At 41.3% G+C, this 23,066-nt stretch overlaps 2 protein-coding genes across 3 annotated transcripts in view; both read right to left on the bottom strand.

The window, feature by feature from the left end:
• Window positions 1-99: 99 nt before the first annotated feature.
• Window positions 100-10,521, bottom strand: ndufs2 (NADH:ubiquinone oxidoreductase core subunit S2). Its single transcript, XM_063470243.1, has 14 exons — window positions 10,379-10,521; window positions 7,415-7,518; window positions 6,814-7,004; window positions 6,539-6,659; window positions 5,001-5,113; window positions 3,420-3,494; window positions 3,179-3,256; window positions 2,968-3,053; window positions 2,522-2,641; window positions 1,522-1,651; window positions 1,125-1,220; window positions 880-963; window positions 418-475; window positions 100-325 (listed from the first exon to the last, which is right to left on the bottom strand). The coding sequence occupies exons 1-14, from the start codon at window positions 10,483-10,485 to the stop codon at window positions 288-290; spliced, it is 1,401 nt and encodes a 466-aa protein (XP_063326313.1). The 5' UTR covers window positions 10,486-10,521; the 3' UTR covers window positions 100-287.
• A 1,154-nt stretch (window positions 10,522-11,675) lies between these two features.
• kirrel1a (kirre like nephrin family adhesion molecule 1a) overlaps window positions 11,676-23,066 on the bottom strand; it is a 32,450-nt gene continuing 21,059 nt past the window's right edge. Inside the window, exons 9-15 of one of the 2 annotated variants that reach the window (XM_063470241.1) lie at window positions 19,981-20,107; window positions 19,609-19,709; window positions 17,606-17,822; window positions 17,126-17,233; window positions 16,724-16,851; window positions 16,320-16,433; window positions 11,676-14,245 (exon numbers count right to left, since the gene is read on the bottom strand). In XM_063470241.1, coding sequence (XP_063326311.1) covers window positions 13,583-14,245; window positions 16,320-16,433; window positions 16,724-16,851; window positions 17,126-17,233; window positions 17,606-17,822; window positions 19,609-19,709; window positions 19,981-20,107 — 1,458 coding nt within the window. In that variant the 3' untranslated portion in view covers window positions 11,676-13,582. The remainder of the gene's footprint in view (window positions 14,246-16,319; window positions 16,434-16,723; window positions 16,852-17,125; window positions 17,234-17,605; window positions 17,823-19,608; window positions 19,710-19,980; window positions 20,108-23,066) is intronic. The other variant, XM_063470242.1, reaches the window with a different exon arrangement.

The raw sequence follows: 23,066 nt of genomic DNA, 5'->3' as shown, positions 1-23,066 counted from the left end.
CACAAGAGCGTGGCAAGAAAAAAAGAAAAAAAAGAGGGTGTTTTAGACTTTACGAAGCCTTAAGATGTCAATCGCAGTGGGACAAAGAAAACAGATGCGTTTACTGTTCAGACATAAAATATTTATTAGGTTGATTTGGGCATTGTACATGAATGGTGATAAAGCCGTCTGTCAAAAAGCTCACTACAGTGAAAAGAGAACAGGAAGAGAGCCCGTCTGACAAGATAATCGTGTGACAGAGAGAGAGAGAGTCCTCGCTGGGGAAGCGACACATTAAGAGTATCGCTTTAACGGTCCACCTCTCCAAACACTATGTCCTGCGTACCTGCAAGAAGATAACACTCGATGTGAAGCAGCTCCGCTTGCACGCTCGCTTCTGCATGTCTGCAAGTATTTAAGTTATTGTGACATTCTCACCAATGATGGCCACCACATCTGCCAACATGTGTCCTTTGGCCATTTTATCCAGACCGGCCTAGAACGAAGCAAACATGAAGTAACATTTAGAGCAAGTGAAGCTTCCAGTATGCACGAGAGCACAAAAGTTGTCTTAATTCATGAGATTATAGCCTCGAGTTATCACAGTAACGACTCAATTAGTTTGTTTATGCAACTTTAAACACATTTTTAGCCTTGTAAACCCAAATTCTAATGACGACGTTCAACTGCATTAGCTCGTTTACCCATGAGCTAAGACGAACAGGAAGGAAGCTGAGGAGAGCTTTGGACAAAAAAAAAAACAACTGCTCCATAATGCTTAATAAAATATAGTTAATGAACTCAAAGTAGCCTAGAGGACAAGCCGTTAAATGAGCTGAATAATTGATATTGGGAGTATTTAATATTTCACAGTGTCGTGTGAAATTTTTAAGTACGCACCAAGTGAGCGAATCCAGGGGCTTTGATCTTGCAGCGATAGGGTCTGCTGGAGCCGTCTGAAACCAAATATACACCAAACTCTCCCTGCAAGCCAAACACACGCACACACACACACACACACACTCCAATAAGCATATTACAGCATAACAAAGTCCCATCTAATTAAGACTCAAAAAGCCTTAGTCGTACACTTAAAAGACTGCACAATTTGTCCTTATACTCTACACTACACTGAGTGCTCTCACCTTAGGTGCCTCTACAGCTGTGTATGTGGCCCCTGGGGGGACCTGGTAGCCCTCTGTGTACAGTTTAAAGTGGTGAATCAGAGACTCCATGGACATCTAGCAAAATAACACAAAGTTCGTGGGGGAAAAAAAGCATAAAAAGAAAAGAGCATCAGTGTATATTGAGGGAATGTTAACATTACAACAGTGAGGGGAAGTACAGGTGGTTTCCAGCCTTGAGCGCAGTCATATTTAATTGAATTTTACAATAAAACTGTCCTAACTCTGAAAAAGGACGAGTGAACACAAATTAACAAGAAATTGAAATAACACACAAGTGATAAAATACAGAGAAGAACGTAAATAGCCTGCAGGTTGCACAGTGAATGCAAAGAGGAAAGCTCTCTACTCAACACACCTTCATCTCAGACCTCTTAGGCGGAGCAACTTTGGCATCATCCACCTTTATCTCGCCCTCTGGCATCTTGTTCATCGCCTGGTGCATGATCCTCAGGGACTGCCTCATCTCCTCCACTCTGCACAGATACCTGAGCCGCACACACACACACACACACACACACACACACACACACACACGTAGCAGTAAACCACAGGACTGATGTTGCTCTACGCCACTACACGATATACACCTCAAACACTCTGCAGAGAAGGTGGAGGGCAGACGTTAGCAGCTCAGTCTGGCATCATCATGCTCAGAGTGCACTACACAACTACAGTACTACAGTATAGTATAGTACAGGAAATCGACCTGAAGGAGAAAAAAATAGTTCCCTGGGCCATTTTGACTGATTAAAACAGAAGTGGATGTGTTCCACTTCATGCCAGTGAGACTGGTGAACCACAATGTGCTTTGTACGCAGCCACATGTTTAGTCACTCCAAGAGGGTGATCAGAAAATAGGTCAAACTCTGCGGACAAACGAGGTCGCCAACTTCTGCTGTCTGTGAGTGACGACTCATTCTGATTATATATGCTGCATTCATGAAAACCAGGAGCATCAAGCTCTCACCGTGTAGGCATGTAAACCAGGATTCCTTTTAAACACAGTTGGCCAATAATGTCTCTGAAGTTTTCTGTTGCTAGGCTGAACGTCTGAGTTTTAAACTGGGTGACATATTTACTGCTAAATTTACATCGTGTTGCTTTGATCAGAAACAGAGATACGCGTCATGGTAGCTGCCGAGTGGTAAGACCTGGTTCTATATCCAGCCTTTTGTAAAAAAGCAACAGATAAATTCACATAAATCACAAGTATCTCATTTCAAAAAGACTAAACTGCTCAATAATAAGAGACAGTCGAAGCAAATTTAGACTAAAGACACCAAATATTCTTCTGGCGTGCTCATACCCAGGCTGCTATAGAGAAGACTTGGGCTGTTTGTTTGGAAGAGTCTTACCTGTCATAGCAGTCTCCGTTGCTTCCAATCGGAACGTCAAATTCCACTTCATCATACTTGTCATATGACTGAGACTTCCTCAGGTCCCATTTGATTCCAGACCCTCGTAACATGACTCCACTGGTGGTGGGAAAAGCAGAGTGATGCATTTCAAGGTTTATAAAAATATATATTTCTACGAGCTTCTAGAAGGAGAGTATTTAAATGAATTATACAAACTGATTTAATAAGTTTGTGGCAGATTGTACCATTATTAACACTGAAAACACGCGTTGCCCCTGACACAGCAGTGTCACTTCCCTTTAGGAGGGTTTATTTATTCATTTAGAATGCTGATATATTGGTATCTGCATTTATAACAGCTGACTACTGTGCAAGTGAAGCCATCATTGTCATCAGTGTAACTTAATTTCTAATATGTCAGTGAACTTTCATTTATGGGTTACCTGAAACCGTAGTTGAGGGCCTCCTCAGCAGAAACCACTCCTATGTCCACAGTGCGATTCTTCCAGATACGATTGTTGGTCAGCATCTGCATGAAGGAAATCCAACATGAATGTCACTTTAAATTTACTGCATCCACAAGCTCCACACGCCCATCGTGCTTGAGCTCACTGAGAGCTTGTGGAGAATTGAGGAGAACATGGAGTCATTCACCTCTTCTACTTCATCAATCCGAATGGAGAAATTCTTACACCACTCATAGATGTCATCCATCAGGCCAAGGGGCAAATCCTGAAACATATTCAAATGCAACAATATTATACTGATCTTTAGATTTCATCTCTCATCTATCTAGCTATATAATCTATATCTATCTATAGATAGATTTTAAAAAGCATGTTTAGAGAAGTGTTGAACTTTCTAGTTATAAAAATGTAATGAATTCTTCTCCTACCTGATGTACGCCACCAGGCCTGACGTATGCAGCGTGCATCCTTGCTCCAGACACTCGCTCATAAAACTCAAACATCTGAGAGGAGACAAGAATTAAAAACTTAAAGAGAAAAGAAAAAGAAAAAAAACCCACACATTTCCATGTACAGTAGTGTCACAGTTTCAGGATTAGTGGCAAAACTCAAACTGCTCTGTTGCAACACATACATACGCTAGATTAGACCACCTGTTTTAAAAGAAAAGCTACAATCGTCTGTACCAGTCGATTACGGTGATAGGTTATCATTTCACTGATGAATGCTGTTACAATCAAACCAACCGAATGTGTTTAGAATTTTATTAAGCCTGAAAAAACTCTTTCTAGCAGTGGCAATGTGATAACCATCAGTTATTTAGCAAAGTGAAAATGTAATGTATTCTAACACAATTCACTGAAACGTCAATGTTTCTATCATTTTCTGTCTATGACTCAAAAAAAAATTATTAGAATATTTCACTTTGAATTTGAGTCAGTTAATTTTCATATAGTATAAATACTGTGTGCTGATCAGTCAAGTTCAGTACACATAAACACAACGATGGGGAATGCTGCTGACTTGACAACTGTCCAGAAAGCACCCTTTAACAGGAGGCTAAGCCACAGAAGGTCACTGCGGATGATGGTGGCTGTTCACAGAATGCTGTGTGTGCAACAGGGATGACTGCAGCGTTGAGAGGATTGTCAAAAAAAAGTTGATTCAAAAGCTGAGGGGTTCTTGGGAGAGACAACCGAGACTCTCAATGAGTAGACTGAGGCTGGTGCCACTGCAATAAAGTGTCTAGTCAACAGACACCGAATGCAAGATGTTTGAAGTTTAGTGTGAAGTTTCTAGACTTTGACTATTCGGGGTACCATTGTTTTATCAGCATATTAGTATTATTAGTACTTTATGCAACCGTGTAGCGGTAGATTTTGGAGGACTGCGTATTCCACCTGTTGACAGGATTTATGATGATGCAGTTTTCATTTCACTAACACCAAATCCTTTGATGACCACCTACTACTGTGTTTGCTTGACTTGGCAACTTGGCTGAACCCCTTAGTGAATCTGTGGGGTATTGTCAAAAAGAAGATAAGTAACACTCTGACCTAAAAACACAGACAATCCGAATCTCACTATCAAAGCAACCTGGAATTAAGTAACATCACAGTGGAGCCACAAACTCCTCATTTCATGCTACGCTGGATGCCGTAAACCAGGATTCTCTTCAGATCATCACATTGTATCGCCAGCAGAAGATTCAGACTCAAACGGTTGACTCATTTTACAGGCCTGTCATTTTTGGGACACTTTCAGTGACTCAGTGAAAATGTGAAGTCAGACGTGGCCCACATGCTGACTCATACACAGGATATTGTTGAGTAAACACCTGAAGAGCTGGAGGTCACTGTGCCACTAACTGATGAGAACATAGCTACTGTTTATGAATCAAAGATACAGCGATTTTGGGAGCAGGCTTGACTCAAAAAAATAAAAAACAAAAATCTAGAACAATCCCCAGATTAGAACCACAGGACACCTTGTGATTGTTGTTCCGTTACCTTCTCTCGCTCCTCGAACATCCAAAAGAAGGGAGTCATGGCGCCAATGTCGAGAGCATGTGTGGTGACAGCCATGATGTGGTTCAGGATGCGAGTCAACTCTCCATACAGCACTACAAACGACACAGAACAGAGCTCAACAAACTGGAAACAGGTTCCAGCTGCTCACTGGTGAAGTTTTACTTTACTTTGAGTTCAACATGTTTTGTTAGCGTCCACGTAAAATAAAAAAAATTAAAAAAATCTACTTAAACACTTCAGTGCTTCTTGAAATTAGATTGGTGATTACTTGGTCAAACAATCAATTCAATCAGATAAAAAAGCCCCAGGAACACTAACTGAGTGCTAGAACAGATGGCCTGTTAGCTCTAGATAGCTCATATGTCAATTAACTCTTCACAAATAGAGCCTAAACATTAAAGACAGGTACACAACTCAACAGTCAACACAGTAGTTGATGCTTTTTGTTGCCAGACACGACTTTAAAGTGATCCTCTTTGAAACAAAACTACGACTCTGATCCTTGGTTCTCACTGTTTCCTGTTGAGGAAGAATTCAAACAACCAACCAGATAGTTACTCTCCACATTGGAAAATGTAGTCTTTTCAGATCTTCAAGTTCATGTACGTTGTGCAATTGTGGCTGCCTGATCTCTACCAGAAACCTCATTTGTTCCGTACAAGGCTAAAGGTGAGAGGCACGTGTCTGTGGCACAGAAATACACTGAGCGTGACAACATCTCCGTGCAGCCTATGCTGTGAACTTTCTAAGGGACCAATAGAAGACAGTAGCAGCGCTTATGTTTAGTTAGCGCCCCCTAGTGTGTCATTTTTAACTGCATCTTAAAGCAAAGGGTCAAAAACAAACATACCAGACAAAGAAAACTGCTGTTGGAAACTCAAAAAAAAAGTAAACGTTTGTTAAATGCTCATGAATTCAAGCTTTAGTTTGTTTTTTTGCCCAGTGAAGGTCTTACACTTCCAGAGAAAAAATGCTGAGCAAGTACCATGAAAGTGCACAGCATTAAATTAGATTCATCTTACAGTAATAACAATAATGTAATGTATACTTTATTAATCCCCATAGAGAAATTAGCCCATTAACCCCTCTGCATTTAGCCCATTCACTCAGTGAAGCAGTGGGCAGCCACCAATCCAGCGCCTGGGGAGCAGTGTGTAGGGACGGTACCTTGCTCAGGGGTACCTCGGGGTAGCCGTTTAGTGGATTCGAACCCCCAACCTTCCGACCACTTTACCCACTGTCCCTGCCCCTAGCTATATTTATACTTATTTCATTTATAGCATTTTTATTTTTTTCTATTTTCGAAAATAGAAAAAAAAACAAATTTTCCTTCAGGTAAATATACAAACTAAAGATTAAAAAAATGTAGATATGAGTACATAAGTGCAAACTACATTGTAATAATTTATAAAATCCAAATTTGGCATTAATAGTGGTTAAATAAGACTTCCAGAATAATGTTTTTTAAAATATTTTTTCTTCAGGAGTTTTCATATTTGACCACTTATGCTCAGTACCTCTGATCCACTGTGCACGGGGTGGGGCCTGGATGTTGAGCAGCTTCTCCACAGCCAGAGAGTAGGCTTGCTCATTACACATCATGGAAACATAGTCCAGGCGGTCAAAGTAGGGCAGAGCCTGCAGCAGAACGTGTTTTATTTAAATGAGGATGGTTACAAAAATAATACAAACTGCCACTACAATTACATGCATACAAAATAATTTAACAGGTATATAATGGCTGGAAGTTGGAGCGTACAAAGACCACTTAAGTCATCCCATTGTTCAGTACCTGCAGGTATGTCTTATACTCGATTAGCTTTTCGGTGCCACGATGCAGCAGGCCAATGTGTGGGTCACATTTCTTGACAGACTCCCCGCTGAGCTCCATCACAAGACGCAGCACACCGTGAGCTGCAGGATGCTGAGGGCCAAAGTTAATCGTCAGGTTGGACACGTCCTTCTCTGCGGGAGGATCTTTGTCTGAAAAACAAAGAGCATAAAACAGCAAACTAAAATTTGACCAGTCTGACAGACCAGCACATTTGTTTTCATCAAACAAATAACCATAATGTGGGACAAGCTGCCCAAAGTATGAGCACATCTTAAATCAAGTGCACTGTGGAAATAGAAACGCGTAAGTCAGACACTGAATACCTGCCTCCCATCTTAATGAAGGCTGGCAGACAGAAAACACAGAGGACAAAAATGGAAATAAGTCAAAAGTTTCACCGTTCTGTCTCTGCCAAAGTCTGACATGATACATTTAGACTTGGACTGTGTTCAACTCTCCCGCAGTCTTGGCAGCTCGTTATGTAGTTCCCTTTCAGTTACAATTAAAAGAAAAAAATTATATTTGAAACGAGTAGATGTTAGTGAACAGCAGTCTTTACCATTCCATGGGGGCGGTGTCCACTTCTCATTAACAGCAGTGGGGTACATGACTGCACCAGCAAACTGCTCCGTCCACTCCACATCTGGCTGCCATTGTTTCTGCCTGTGAAACACAGCAAGGTTGTTTTTAACACGACGTAGGTATGAGGCTGGGTGGCGACCTTTATCAGTGCTAACACGATCCTGAAGTACAAAAAGGTGGTGCCTCAGGCTACCTGCGTGCTGCTTAAAGCCTTAACCTCATTATCAGATGTTATTTGGAACTGAGCCTGCCAACCTGAGGACTGATCGTTAGAGGTAGCTCATTAAGGAAACATGCAGAGATGGAAAGTTTTCTTCATGAAAAACAAAATATGTCAATGATTCAGTAGTTTGGAAGGCCACCTTTTGCAGAACTTAGGTCGAGTAATTGTTTTGTGCATCACTTTATCAGTCTCTCATGTCATTGTGGAGGAATTTTGGCCAAGTTTTTTTTGCAATGTGGCTTCAGATCATTGAGGTCTGCAGGCTCTCCTAAGATCTCCCGACAGTGTTTCAATGAGGTTGAGGTTTGGACTTTGAAACTTTGTAGATTTACTTCTGCGACTGGAACAGCTGTCCCTCATTTACTCATTTTAAGTATTCACTCATCCATTCAGAGTCAGCGGATGCTGAGGCGAAGAGTGTGCAGAGGTCACCAACTTTCTGCAGAGTGAATCTCTACAGACCTCCATACTTAAATGGGCTTCGGATTAGCTAAAGAACAGTGCTTAAAGACCTTCATGGAACGGGTTTTTATCGTCGGGCGGCTGCATTGCGTGGTATAAAGCGCTCCATCCCTGGAAACTAGAGCAGTGGAGGACACGTGTTCTCTGGAGTGACCAATCACACTTCTGTCTGGCAATCTGATGGATGAGTCTGGGTTTGGTGGTTGACTGGAGAACGGTACTTGTGTGACTGCACTGTGCCAAGTGTACAGTTTGGTCCAAACCTTGTGGGAACAGTTTGGGGATTTCCCCTTCCTGTTCCAACATGACTGTGCACCAATGCACAAAGCAAGGTCCATAAAGACAAGGATGAGTGAGTTTGGTGTGGACGAACTTGACTGGCCTGGATAGAATCCTGACCTCAACCCGATAGCAAATTTTGGGGATGAACTAAAGGAGAGACTGAAACCCAAGCCTTCTCGTTCAACATCAGTGCATGACCTCACAAATGTATTTATGAAAAAATGATCAAAAATTCCCATAAACACACTCCTAAACCTTGCGGAAAGCCTTCCCAGAAGAACTGAACCTGTTACAGCTGAAATTCTGTGCAGATATAATATTAAATCCTATAGATGAATTTCATAGCTTTGTGAAGGCAGATAAGTATGTATGGAAACACTCTTATCACACGCAAAAACAAGCGCACACTCAAAACTACCATCAGGTTTATAAAATGTGTGCACCGGCCTATTTTGGTCTTGCCATTGTGTGTATGTTAGTAAATCAGAATCACTCTGAACCAGCAGGATTGTGCACTCTGCATACTGTAGTATGAATACTACTTCCCCATGTCTACATAGGGAAATACGGTGAGCTCCAGGTAAGTGGAAAAAGTGGTAATAATGCAAGAAAGAAGCCTTCACTTCTAATCTGGTAAGAAAGCAGGAAAAAGTCCAACTGAAAACACAGAAACAACTGTGTACGAGGAGGAAGCCAGAAAAGGTACAGCTTTCCAAAGACTTTTCATGTTTCAGTTCCCCTGACACACTCACTGTGGCTCAAATGAAAAAGTCTGAGGATCAAACTTGACATGAAAAAAAGGACTATCAAACTACAAGGAAAGATGGAAGACAGGCGGAGGACAAGGAGCACGTGACATTCTGAAACGAGAAATGCAATGAGAAAAAAAACAAAAGGAAAACACAGATCCTCCAGAATGTGTGGGACAATGCCAAAACTGTAAGTGATGTCATTCAGCAAATCACTGATTTGTGCGTGAACTTACATACTATTATTGAATGATAATTAAATCTTGTGGGGGGTTTTCAGAAGCAACTTTGCAAACTTTTTCTCTTGGAACTGTCATGAATTTAAACACTTAACATGCTAACTCTGGCCTGTACAGTCTAAGATGGAGCTCTTGGGATTTTCCAGTTCCTCTGAGCACTGCACAGCCTGACCGTGGATTGCATTCATTGGGACTTCCACCCCTGGAAAGAATGTGGCGTTGTATTAACACACACCTGAATGCTCTAAAACTAGCAAACAGCAGGTGGTAACATTTGCGGATCAGTTATTCAAATGCATTTGATTAGCACCATCTGGCTGCTCTGTGCCCTTCTAACTCAAATAGAAGTAGTAAGCATGTACATGTTTTTGACAGCACTGCATGAGTCCTGTAACATAGAGCCACGGTAATAAAATAGCACATATTAATGCTGAATATTGCAAATATACAGAGGCATAAATATGTCAGTAACTAGCATTGCATAATGCTCGTTACAGGTTTACGTCCCCCTGAATTTGGTTCAGAGACTTTCTGAAGCCTGAGTTAAACATAGCGTACTACACCTCCAAAAGCATCCAAATTATCTATTTATTTTCATCCTTGTGCCAAAACCTTTAATTTTCTGTCTATGCGTTAAAACCATTTTGACCTCACTGACCATGAAACACCGATGTAGTAAACACTGACACACGCTGACAGCAGATCTCCAGTTAACCCGACAGTGGGAGATGCTAACCTATCCTCTAAACAAGCTGCTGAGGGCACTCGTTATAGCCAAGCAGTCAATAAATATGTTTTCCATTTAGTTTCATAGTACTAAACTGCACAGGGCGAGCCCTGCGATGCTTTATAGAAGCAAAGCCGGATTATGTAGCGTTTTGCTAGCATGAGCCTCTCGGCATGCATATCTGTGAGGAGCTAAGCGAAGACCGTCAGGAGGACAAAGATAACTCGTGGAGTCACGGTTTGTCTTTTTGCTATCATACCTGTTCTGCAGCAGCGCACAGCCAGGGCTCAGCAAATTATGGCCTAATAACAATTTTGTTGAAGGACGTCCGAGTTTGCTAAGCGACCTCAACATTGTGGCCGCCATCTTGGCTGTTAGACAACCTCCGGCCAGTGACGTAGAAGAGTTTCCTCTCCTGTAGTCGTAGTGGTGTCGTGTCTGCCACCTGTCGGTAAATGTAGCTCGTTCAATTCATTGTTTTCTACGAAGATTTAAAAATATAAAGAATTATTAATATTATATATATATATATATATATATATATATATATATATATATATATATAGTATAAATATCTGTTATTGAATGGAAGTAACAATTTAATATCATAACTTACATTTTTACATCAATAATTCCACTTCTTGGATCAACAAAATATCTATCTACATGCCCAGTCCTGGGTTTGAATCCCAACTGAGGTCTTTTAAGTGGAGTTGGCATGTTCTCCCAGGTACTCCTACTACTGGCTTCCTCTCAACGTCTACAAACATGCAGGTGGTTAATTTGTATTGTATCGTATCTTTATTTTGAACATGTTAAAATAGTACAAAAACAGAGAAAAACAAGACAAACAAACAAAGCAAATCAAAAGGAAAACAAAACGATAATAATTCTAAATAACTTACATGTTAAAAAAGGAATAGGAAGAAGCATAAACTTATTTAATCCCAATCCATTATTTAGTAGCTAATAGTTATACTAATAGTTAATTGGTTATTCTTAATTTGACCACAGGCATGAATACGACTTTGAATGGTTGTCTGTCTCTCTGTCCTGAATGTACCAGCTTCTCACCCTACAACAGCTTGGATAGGGTCCAGCCCCCTGCGACCCGGAATTGGATAAGTGGAAGAAAATGGATGGTAATTGCACTTATACTATCATACAATGATGTATACAGTCAATAATCCATGGTTGTATTTAAACTTAACTATAATTAGATCCTAATAAATATGGGAAGAATTTGCCTAATGATTACCACCATGCTGGTAACCTCTAGCAGGTACATTGGATATAAAACAGCAGTGGAAGGTAAAAAGAATCACAGGCTATTGTACTAAAGAATACACTCAATGTTTTTACAAAACCAGTCAAAATTAGGACCCCAAAATTAGATAAAGTATTAAAAGATTATTATTATTATTTTTCTAAAACACTTTGCACTGCCATGTATAAACATACTACAGACTTATAATGGACTCTCCAATGAGGAATTGAAGCTCCAGCACTGCATGTTAAAAAAATCTCCACCTACTCAAAGATGACAAATGCCACACTTTATAAAAAACAGTGCTTTTATTTATGTAATACTGTGGAAAAATAATTACATACCATTTTTAAAAAATATTGAAGATAATGAAATTAAAAAATGAGAGTTTGATAACGTTCGTTGTACATCTTTTGAACAGTTTTCTCTGCTACGAAGAACAGTACAATAAGATAAACATTGGATTTTTCTAAATTCAAAGACACAATAATACAGGATACAGTCCTACCAGAGGTATAAAAGTACTGTAACAGGATTGTGAGAGAAATGATATGGACGTATACTTTAAACACACACACACCCACACACTTTTAGACACAGACATGCACACACGCAAGTGCATACAATAGTGGCGCGAGCGCTCCGTTTGGGGCACCGCGTGTTTAAAGTATGCTTCCCGTACACACGCAGTCATTCACGCATCTATACAAACACGCTGTACAAATCGATGTGCGCGCCTACGCCCACACACTCCCCCTTGATCCTTCTCTCTCTCGCTCTCTCTCACACACACACACACACACTCGCACGCCCACACGCTCACAGTCATACACTACTACATGTCAATATTGTGGACAAGCCTTCATTAAACCTCTCCTTACACATTCTCCTCTGGCCATTTTTGGCAGACGGACGATGAGGAATGATTCAAAAATGGAAATGTGTGACATGTTCCCCTATAAGGCCACTCTAAACCCAACATCTGTGTTTTCTCTCTCCGTCTGCACCAGGCTTGTAGTTCAGAGCTCGGAGAAAAAGGCTCCAGCCTACAAAAAACTGTCTGGGAATGACTCAAGTCCCCCAAGCCTGGTTTGTAAAGCAACAGCCGCCAATAGTAGGAGCTTCTACTGCATATACATGGTCTAAGGTGAAGAACAACATGAACACTTGGCACTAGGTTTCTTTTATACACTGATACAGCCTTCTGATGTGAAACACAACCTGAATTCAGGCTCTTCTGTTGGCACTCTTGTCTCAGTGGATTTCCCTCAGGCCCGAGCTACGTGCGCTCTCGTTCAAAGTTTTGGTCCGTACGTACACATTACATGTTTTTACACTGACAAAAATAATTCTGTAATGTTAAAAAATAGAATACAAAGCTCTAGTCTTGTGTGCAAATAAAAAGAAGACATAACACAGATATAGATGTCTAAGACGTCTAAGCATGAATACTGTTGATGCAGTGCAAAATGACGACAACCCCCCCGAGCCCCCCACCCCACCCCAGCCCAACAGTCCCCTACCCTGCCTGACAGGCATGACGGCCAAGTGCCACTGTACACAAGGGCGCTCTGGGCTACTATGTATATGTGCTCTATGATCACTGAATAAGTCAACCAGCAAAAAGAAAAGTTAAAATGATGGCCAGGAATGACTTCCACCAGTTGAGGTTTCTTCCGATCAGTTTGTACCATGTTTTTCAGTTTGCTTTTAAGACGTTCTCTCATCATTTTACAACGTCAGTTCACAGCAAAGGCTATGGGCTCCAAAGATCAGCGATCTCTTGTCCTCTCTCGGGTTCTTGCTCTCATTACCCATCTTGATTGTGACTTGCGCCGTCCGCTCTTTCAGAGCTCAGATTTACAAACGCATCGGGAGTGAGGGAATTCCAAACTGTGGAATTTCCCTTCCCTGTCTCATTAAGCTCCTTCCTATCCACCCTCTCTTTTGCTCGCTCCTTGCTTGTTTCCCCTACCCCCGTCTCACGGGCATGGTTGTCTGACTTTGTGCCTGTGTGTGTGTCATGTTTTTTTTGTCTTCTGTAGTTGTGTTTGTGTTTAGTAGGGTGTGTTCATGTTAGTGTGTGATAATGTGTGCATGTCAATTTGTGAGTGAGTGTGTTTTCAGGTGTGACTCTATTTATAAGATGCTTCCTCATGCGCAGCTAAGACTGTGAGGCGGGTATGCATCTCTGTCTCACACGTGAGTCTGCATCCGCTGTGTGTGCCGGCTGTGGGAGTAGTCAGAGTGTTGTGAGGTGTAGGAGAAGCGAGTGGAGCTGCCGTACTTTCCTAGTCCAGTCTCTGATCCCGAGGGAGCTGGGCCTCCTGGGCCAACCCCAACCCCAGGGCTGCCCACCCCAGATCCTACCCCGTACATCTCGTAAGACGGGCCGGCTTCCAGAGGAGCCAAGCTGGATGGTGCAAAACCCATTCGGTAGGTCTGGTAGTGCGAGGGGTATCCATAGTTGTCGTAGGCCAGCTGGGAAGTGGAGTCCAAGAGGCTGCAGTCCCCAGGGAAGTCACTGGTGGCAGGGGCAGGGTTAGCCGGGGGCTGCTGGCTCTGGCCCCCGCGGGTGAAGGTGTTGAACTGGGCGTAGCTGATATGGGACAGTCTGGAAGGCGGTCGCGGGTCGTAGCAGGCTTGTGGGCGTCCAGGTGACGTGAGAGGGCCAGGGGGGCCTGGGGCTCCTCCGCTGGCTGTGGCACCTGAGCCACCGGTGCTGCTGCTAATAGATGCAGCTCCCCCCGGTGTTCCCGTGGGGGAGCGGTAGTCAGAGTAGTGCATGGTGGAATGGGAGGCAGGACGGACTTCATCGTGGGTGGAGGCTCGTACATTGTAATAGCCATTGGTGGGGTCCTGAAGAGAGAAACAGAGGCAAAGAAAGACAGCAGGAAACAAAAGAAAGAATGAGTAAAAAGAGTTCAGAGTTTATTTTTAATGATTTTTTTTTTACAATTTAGCAAAGTTCAAAGGTCTCTGTAGTAAATCATGTTCCTTTCTGTTCTCTCAGAGACTTTTCTGTAGTTGTGGAAGGTCAGAGGTCAGGGTTAACCGCAGTTTAACATCAAGGTGAAGATTCATTAAAATCGTGCTGTGTGGCCAGTTTGCTCCTTAATCGTGACTCAGCTGCTCGAGTCCTTTGCAGAAATGAATGCAAATCGATTTCTTGGGAGTCTTCAAAAATTACAGTGACACTCAAGGCTAAAGCACCCTGCATGATTCGTCTGCAGCACTGCCCTATCAAACCCGACAGCTGAGAGAACCGGGACATCGTGTCACCCTTCTTGTCAGTTTTTACATTTAAACTTTTATTTGTATACGTAATAATTTTAATGAAAAGCTGGAAATTATGCACATAAAAATGTGTAACCAATATTTAACCAGTGGTCAAATTTATTATAGAAAGGAAGAGGATAGCATGTAAGAGTACACTGAGTATATTTCATTAGTTTCAATTCAAATATTTGCTAATAGCAACACACAAGTTTCACCATTTGTTTTATTGTCATGAATTTTACTCAAATATAAAATGCATTTCTGTTGATCAAGAAAATGCACATTACACTAAGGGTGTCCTAAAAAACCGACGATAACTGGGCCATTTAAAAATGAAATATCAATGCTTTGTCAAAAATGAACCGATGATAAAACTGCAATTAACTGTATAAATCTTCATTTGTACATTATTCCACAGGTATGTTCACAGACTCTCTCTCACCTCCATGTGCTTATATTTTAAGTTTCATTTGCCAAAAAAGACAACACATAAGAATCATTTTTTTAAAGGTTTAGTAGCTTTAGTGCTATTATCTCTCCACCGTCTCAATCTGGGTGTTTTTAACTGCTGTTAGCAGCTCACAGAGATATCAACTTTCAGGTGTATATACAGAATTTGGGATTTTATTTGGCAGGTAATCTTATTGTGTATTTTGTATCCCAGGAGACCAGATAAGTCAAGTTAACAAGAAGAAGAAATTCTGATTCTTGCTGAATTTAAGCGTCCATGAGCAGCAGGACAACATGCAGGGTTGACCCCAAGATGCCTGCGTTAAAAATGAAACGATGCTTTCCTTGCTCACTACATCGCGATTTGCTCTTCAGCTCAATCTAACACGTTTCTGCAATTTCATTGTCTTTCAGACTTCTCACCCACCCAACTTTGTTTCACCGCTTTGCTGCTTCAGGCAGCAGGAAGAACAAATTTTTTTTTTTTTTTTTAAAGAAAAAGCAGTCTGGCTGAGGCAGTTGTCGGGGTGATCTAACCACCTCCTGGGGCGGATTCATGTCTCTGTTTCTTCAAAGTGATCCAAGGCAGCACTTCAGCTAGTGGGGTGGTTTGTTTGCCCTCACAAAATATTCATGGGTGGGTGGAGGGAGGGGGCGCGGGGAGTTCAGAAGAACATTTTGGCAGCTGTATGCGTGAAAATTCATTCATCACCTTAGCCCAACCCCACAGTGTCAAAATGTGTAAATGATTCATGCCAGCTAAATAGGCAGAGTGTGCTTGAACCTGGTTTGTTCTTTTAAACATTTCTTTCCAATTTATGGAGTTTTTGTCTTCTTCTCTGTTTTGTCTTGTAATGACTCTGCAGCCAGCTCGCTATGTAATCAGAGGGAAGAGTTACATCACAGTTGGACTGAGAGGGAAAGGCAGAAAAGACCAAAAGAGCTCCAGCAATTAAGGCCAGCTGCACTGAAAAATTTTGATCTTAAATATCCTACTCTAATATTCTCACAGATACTGAGTACAGCACTTACACTATTCCCAGCATACCACCAGCAAATGAGGCAGAACACATCTCTGCTGAAGAGACGATTAGCCCAAAGGAAAAATCTGGCTTCAGAAATCATCACTTTTTTCCAACGTTTTGAAGAACACTCATTCCTGAACTGACGTACGCAAATGTTTCTGGCATCTGTGTGATCTCACCTTGAGGTCATACTCCTGGCGGGTGTCCAGGGTGTCACTGCGGAGGTCAGACTTGAGCTCTATGTCATCTTTAAAGGGCTGATTGGAAGGAGAGAAGGACACAGAGGGGAGAAACTAAACCGTCAAACAACAAAACAAAACAAAAAAACAAAAACAAGGAGGGGACAGGAAAAGGGAAGGAGGCGACAGAGTGTGACAGGAGAAGAGAAAATGGGATTGAAAGTGTTAAAAACGGGGAGATTAAAAGGGAAAAATCATGGTGTTTGTCTTTAGTCAAAAGCCACAGCGTGGTGCAGGGAGAGGTTACCGAGTTAATCTGAGGGGTTTTTTCTACAACTACAGGCTGTGTAAACAGTATCCAACCCAAACACACACACAGACACACACACCCTGCCGCTTCTCACCGAGTACATGGCCTTGACCATGCGCGAAGCTGTGGACACGCTGCCGGAGTCCTCCTCTAAGCTGTGGGTCTCCTTGTTTATCGTTTCTACCTTGATGTCGGGCTTACCCAGCGTGACCCCGCGCCGACCTGGAAGCAAAACACGGCGAGGTTGAATGCAGCTTGACACACGCTTGTCAGTCAGTGTGTTTTCGTGAGCTGAAGGGAACAAGTTCAGAAGGGGACCTGCATCCATATGGCGGAGAGGAAGTCGTAGGTGTTTGATTTTCTCTGGTTTGCTGCCCGTTTTTTGCCATTAAATGAAGCATTTAATCTGCGATGCTCCCTTAAAAGGCATGGGAAACAATGGATTTGCAGATTTTCTTTATAATGTTTGTGAAAGCATATGGAGAGTATGACTCACTGCCTTTGCGTTGCCGGTAGAAAATGAGAACGAGGACCAGCAGGAATATGAACAAGAGGATGGTAGAGCCCACGGTCCCACCAGCTATTATCCCCACTGGAACCTCCTCTGTAATGAGAGGGTGAGAGAGAGGAACAGTGAGTTACAGATGTCTGCTCATCGCTGCAGCAGCAAGGCTTTAATGGAACAAATATTTTATGAAGCTACATAACAAGACATGTAAAATTTACTATATAAGCAGGAAACATCTATTAGTTGCTTAGCAGATACAGTATATACACACACATAATCAGTTTTTACTATGATTTATGTGCATATTTTGTTTTAAACTCATACTCTAATCATTTTCTTCTTTACTACTTTCCTTGTGAAACTTCTGAATAATTGTGTGCACTTCTCCTTCCCACTAGATGGTCATTTCATTGTTGAGATTTTCTCCAGAATACTGAAAAATGTTCTATAAATATATGTGAAACACACCAGTCTCCTCCAGCGTGATGATCATGGTGCCCGGGCCGAAGGAGTTCCAGGCCGTGCAGTTGTAAGTGGACAGGAAGTCGGACTCCATCACGTTGTTGATGGTGAGGGTGGACAGGACGCCACCGCCCTCAGATGACAGTTTGCTCTGCTCCACTGTGTACCTCTCCAGCAGCGTCCCCTTCTCCTTCTCCCACACGTTTTCCTTCCACGCCCACACCTGACGCGCACGCACAAACCCCGTTAGACTAAATCAGATTCAATTAAAAGGCTTCAAGAGCAGATTTATTGTAGTCAGGAAAGCTGTGTAAGACCTGCTCAGTATATAAAAAAAACATCACACTGTGTTTTGCACTAATGTCATGATTTTTTTGTAGCCATGCAGGAGTCACTACTTCATTTCACTCCATAATAAAGTTGCATAAATACTGTGACGAGTCCTACTCTTGCAATGTAACCATTATAGCAGGAGTTGTTCTGTGATACCGTCGTTACCATGGGAAACATATGAGGATATTATTATGACTTACTTTATGATTCCCACCCCAACTATCAAATCACAGTCAAGTCAAATGCTTCCAGTTATGCATTTGTGCACAAATACATATTAATGTGCTGTATTCAAGCACATTAAAGGGTATCTGAAACAGAACTGGTTACATAAAAGTGTTCACAGTATGGCTAATAAATGCAGAAGATCTTTACCTCAAAAACGAATAATGTATTTGTAAAGAATAAATGGTAAATGGCCTGTATTTGTAGTGCCTTACTAGTCCCTAAGGACCCCAAAGCGCTTTACACATTCAGTCATCCACCCATTCACACACTGGTGATGGCAAGCTACATTGTAGCCACAGCCACCCTGGGGCGCACTGACAGAGGCGGGGCTGCTGAACACTGGCGCCACCAGGCCCTCTGACCACCACCAGTAGGCAACGGGTGAAGTGTCTTGCCCAAGGACACAACGCCCGAGACTGTCCAAGCCAGGGCTCGAACCGGCAACCTTCCGATTACAAGGCAAACTCCCAACTCTTGAGCCACGATCGTAGTAACTGGCAGTTTAATGATTTGTGCTATCGCCACACTGCATTTTCAGTTTTTCAAACATAAATAAAAAAAATTTAAATTACCGCTGTGAAGCACTGTGAACCAGAATGTTATTTACTGCAGATAATTTTGAAGCTTTTTGCTTTTCTCAACACAACAGGGTGATCGTAGCTGTTAAGATATTTATTTAAAAAATCCCAACTGGCTATAATGTGTCACACTAACATTGTAGAATGACATGACAGTAATAGATGAATGAGCTGGTGAGAATCTTGCACACTCTCCAACCTTAAAGCCACTAAAAGCAGCTGTATTATTCAGCACCGAAGTACTGCGCTAAGGTGAGTTAATTATACATAAGCCCACATGTTTCCATAATCTGCCCACTTATTCAAGAGAAGGAGATTCTCTTGGCTGTGGCGTTTACTGGGACAACTGTTCTTCCCCAGTCCTTTATATTTTATAAATCTTTTTCTGCCCAAACCACCGCCACTTGCATTAGAAGCGTGCAACGCAAGTCAGGATGGATCAGTCACAGAGGCGGGGGAGCCGCGGAGCTACTACTGCTGCGTTTCTGTGATACAACCAAGCAGGGAAAGCATCCAGGGCGATTTCTGACGCAGAGCTAAAAGCGGGCCGGCTTAGTGTTGGTTTGTTTATGTGATGGGATGGAAGAACATTCTAGGAGAGTTTAAGGGTGAGTCACCACTCAAATAGAAAAGGGGACAGTGTCGGTGCCTAAAAGCATTCGCCATGCAGGAAAAGAGCCATTTACGAAAAGGAAGGTACAGTAACCATAAAACAGAAACTGCTGTCGGACTAAAAGGCACAACCTTGTTGTCTCTGTGACCAAAGCTTTTCCTGGTTTGGTGTTTTTCGCGGTCTGGACTAAAATGTGGAAAAATTCTCTTTGGGTTTTTTGCCACAAACATGTCACATTTTCCTATCCTTTCACTTACTATCTTATCTGGAGGAGGTGTACTAGCTATGTAGCATTTCACCTCTCCTCTCTCCCCTCTCCCGGCATACTGGACTGGATCACTGGAAATGATGGGTGGGCCTGTAGGGAGAGAACATGTGGATGCATTTAACAAAAATGTAAAAGAAACTACTAAAAACTGCTAAACCCAAGCTTATCGCTCTTTTCTTTTTTTAACTGTTGACCTTACGGACCTGTTCAAAAGGAGGTGTAGGATGGTCAAAAACAAGTGCCCACTACTTTAGACATATAGCAATTTTTTTTTTCAATTACAGAGACGCTGACCTTTTCGAAAGTACAACATTTTCGTTTACAAGCAGTGACACATTAAACTGTGTTGATGTTTGCTGACCGTTGACTGTGAGCGTGACCTCAGTCTCTCCTACTCCAATCCGTGGGACGATAGCCTTGCATACATACTGGCCAGCATCCGCCTGGCTCACCGACTTCAGAAACAGCTGATTGCTGTTACTCAGAACCTGTGGGGGAGTGAAAAAAGAAATATAAACAAGGCATCTGCAAAACTGCAGCAAGGAATAAACAGAATAAAGGTCCACATGTACAGTGTATAGGGAGAAAAAAGGTCCATGTGTATTATCTCAAAAGATCCCATTGTAGATAGTATTTAAGTATACGTGTTCTTCCACTCTGACTCTAAATTGCCAACAATGCAAACATGCACATCCAATTTTAACCTATCACAAAGGTTTTGAAGACGCCTAGCAACCACATCCATCTGAAAATTAGCCATGTGAAATTATGTCTAAATATGTAAGCATGTAGAAAGAAAAACACCTGAACGAGTTTGATTATACAGATGTGGTTTTTGGCCAAGGCAGACCACAGTTTTCAAACAAAGACATGTAACAAGCCCATTTCTTTTACTGTCTTAGTCATGGTCTCTTCCCCACCGTAAGTCACCGTTTAATGATGTCGGTGCAGCTAACATAAACAGCCTTATTGCTAACCAAACAGTCCATGGTGACACTTATGGTAGCAACAGCACACAGAGGTAACTGCTGATCCTCAAAAATTCAGTCAGATATAAAGCCAGAAACTGCAGTGTGCCGAATAACCATTAGAGGCTGGTTCCAGACGCAAGTCAATCCTCAAAGAGCCCCATGTTGAGCCTCTGAGATCTGAGCTGTCATTGGTGACCACCATAACTCTAACCCTAGGCAAAACAGAAGCATTATTTTTGCTTTTATTAAAAGCTTGTGTTAAATTTTTGGCAAATAATCCATAAAGAGTCAAAGTGACACACACCAAAATTTATTCCATAAATGCCTGCTTTACCTTTCTGCAAAGGTTAGAATAGGTTCCCTCCTATAATGGCTTAGATCTCAGATCTCAGGTCATTTTAAACTCAAAAAAGAAGAAAACAAAAAAAGAAGCAGGGTGTTGGCCAAAAATATGGAGGTCCAGAAGAGTCAGACATCAGATAAAGCATTTTGTGATTTATCTGATGTTTATTTTATTTATTTAGACAGTAATAAAATAGTTCATTATTTTTTTACTTAATCAACATCCAAAGGAGGAATTATAGATATTTAAGAAAGAATATATAAGAAATATAAATACTTCTAAATTAACTATTATCCCATTAATAAATACTTCAAATAGAAAAAAGGATTTACAGAACAAAAATAACTCTCAATAAAAAACATTTCAAATTTACAGTGTAAAAAATTGATTTTCAAAAATGCTATTTAAAAAGAGGAATTGTGTGCAAAACAAAAATGGCAGTAGACACGGGCTCATCAGTCCAGATGTTAACACATAATTTTCTGATACTTGAAGCCTTAAAACTTGACAGGGCGATTATGTCTGTCAGTCCTTGTATTGCTGTGCTCTATCAAGAGAAAGGCTAAAGATGATGCTATTGATTTCAGTTCATTTGTCTTAATTACACAAGTGCACACACTTTGACACAAATCTAAGCAATGAAAACCATTTAAGGAGCACTGCACACCTAGCCATCAAAGGTTTAATAACATACCGTAAGTACTGTAAAATCACACCACATCTGATGTATGAGTTTGGTAGATTTGCTTATTGTCAGTAAATCTCATACCATTTGAAAGCCTGTTTACTTTCCCCTAAATTGTGCCACATTTGTAAAGAAAATGCATTTGTCGGTTGAGCAGCAGAGTTGTGTATGTGGGTTGCACCCATGAAAAATCGGCCAAATCTTCTTTTATACATCAGAGTTATTCAAATTTATCAGCAGTTGGATGTCACTGTTAAGTGAATGGTGAAAGTGACCTGCAAGTATTTTTGACTCTTTCTTTTTAGAATTCATCAGCAGCTGCTGAGGGACGTATTTGAATATTTCCTTGAATCTCTTCTATGCCACTTTCCTTCACCTTAAAGCTGAGGGATGGCTTAATCCTGGCGAGGAGACAAACCTCAGTGTTTTGCATCCTCTGTGCAACAACCACTCATCAAGATCAGCCAGAAGTCTATACCTGTCTACAGCTCTGTTGAGCAGCACAAAATATAGGAGCAGACAAAATAATGAATAACTCAATTTCAGGTAGATGATGAACAGACAGAGTTTTCATCCCTGAGCTGTACCATGCCCTGCTCTGCAGAACTCATCAGTCCAACTGTGCAATTTCCAGAAACAATACCAACATACAATTGGACAGCTTGCATTCTTTGAAAAATGCTGGGCCATTTATGATCCGTCTATCAGACATCACGTGTCCTTGGCTTTCCTGCACTTCTCATACTTTGCTGAATATCAATAATAAAAGAAATGACTGAACTGATGTTCTGTCATTGTAATCACCCTGTCTAAAGTCTTTTAAGCATCAGAACGTTATGTGGTAATATCTGGACTGATGAGACTGTGTTTACAGACAGCATTTTAATAATTATTTTAAAGGTTGTATGTTTCAGTTATTGCTCTAACACTGTGTGTAAATGTGACAGGCTTTTTGTTGGTGAAGAGCACATTAGCTTACTAAAAACGATAGCTAGCTAGTGCTAGTAATATTTTCAAAAGCTAACATGAGGCTAAAAGTGATGCTACGGTTAGCCATGTTAGCACGTTGTTTATAACAGGTGGTCAGGCTGAGTTCACCAGAGCACACTTAGAGGATCATTTCACTGCAGTGTCCCTTTGCATACTTCTTATACAGGCTCAGTCATAAACTGAGGTTAAGTGTCCTTAAACAAGCACAAATATTTATTTAAATGCTAACTGGGGCAGCTAATCCAATAGCTTAACTACATGAGGTTAAATGAGGTTTCCTATTGAGAGTTTATTGAGATTTTTTCTGTAAATCCTTTTTCTATTTGAAGTATTTATTGATAGATTAATAGTTAATTTAGAAATATTTATCTATAATTCCTATATTTATTATCCATGAAATGATCAAATAATGAATTATTGTATTAATATCCAAATTTTAAAAAAGTAACTTGTAATTA

This window comes from Pelmatolapia mariae, linkage group LG3_W (assembly GCF_036321145.2).
Source record: "Pelmatolapia mariae isolate MD_Pm_ZW linkage group LG3_W, Pm_UMD_F_2, whole genome shotgun sequence".
Taxonomy (NCBI): domain Eukaryota; kingdom Metazoa; phylum Chordata; class Actinopteri; order Cichliformes; family Cichlidae; genus Pelmatolapia; species Pelmatolapia mariae.
Note: the sequence above shows the minus strand (reverse complement) of the source record. Positions and strands in the feature narration are given on the sequence as shown.

Bases quoted from the DNA above. Each gene is read 5' to 3' on its own strand.
- ndufs2 (XM_063470243.1), bottom strand. From the start codon at position 10,485: ATGGCGGCCACAATGTTGAGGTCGCTTAGCAAACTCGGACGTCCTTCA. The intron at 5,114-6,538 runs GTACTGAGCATA...TGTCGTTTGTAG, and splicing joins CCGTGCACAGTGGATCAGAG to TGCTGTATGGAGAGTTGACT. The intron at 2,642-2,967 runs GTAACCCATAAA...TCCCACCACCAG, and splicing joins GCCCTCAACTACGGTTTCAG to TGGAGTCATGTTACGAGGGT.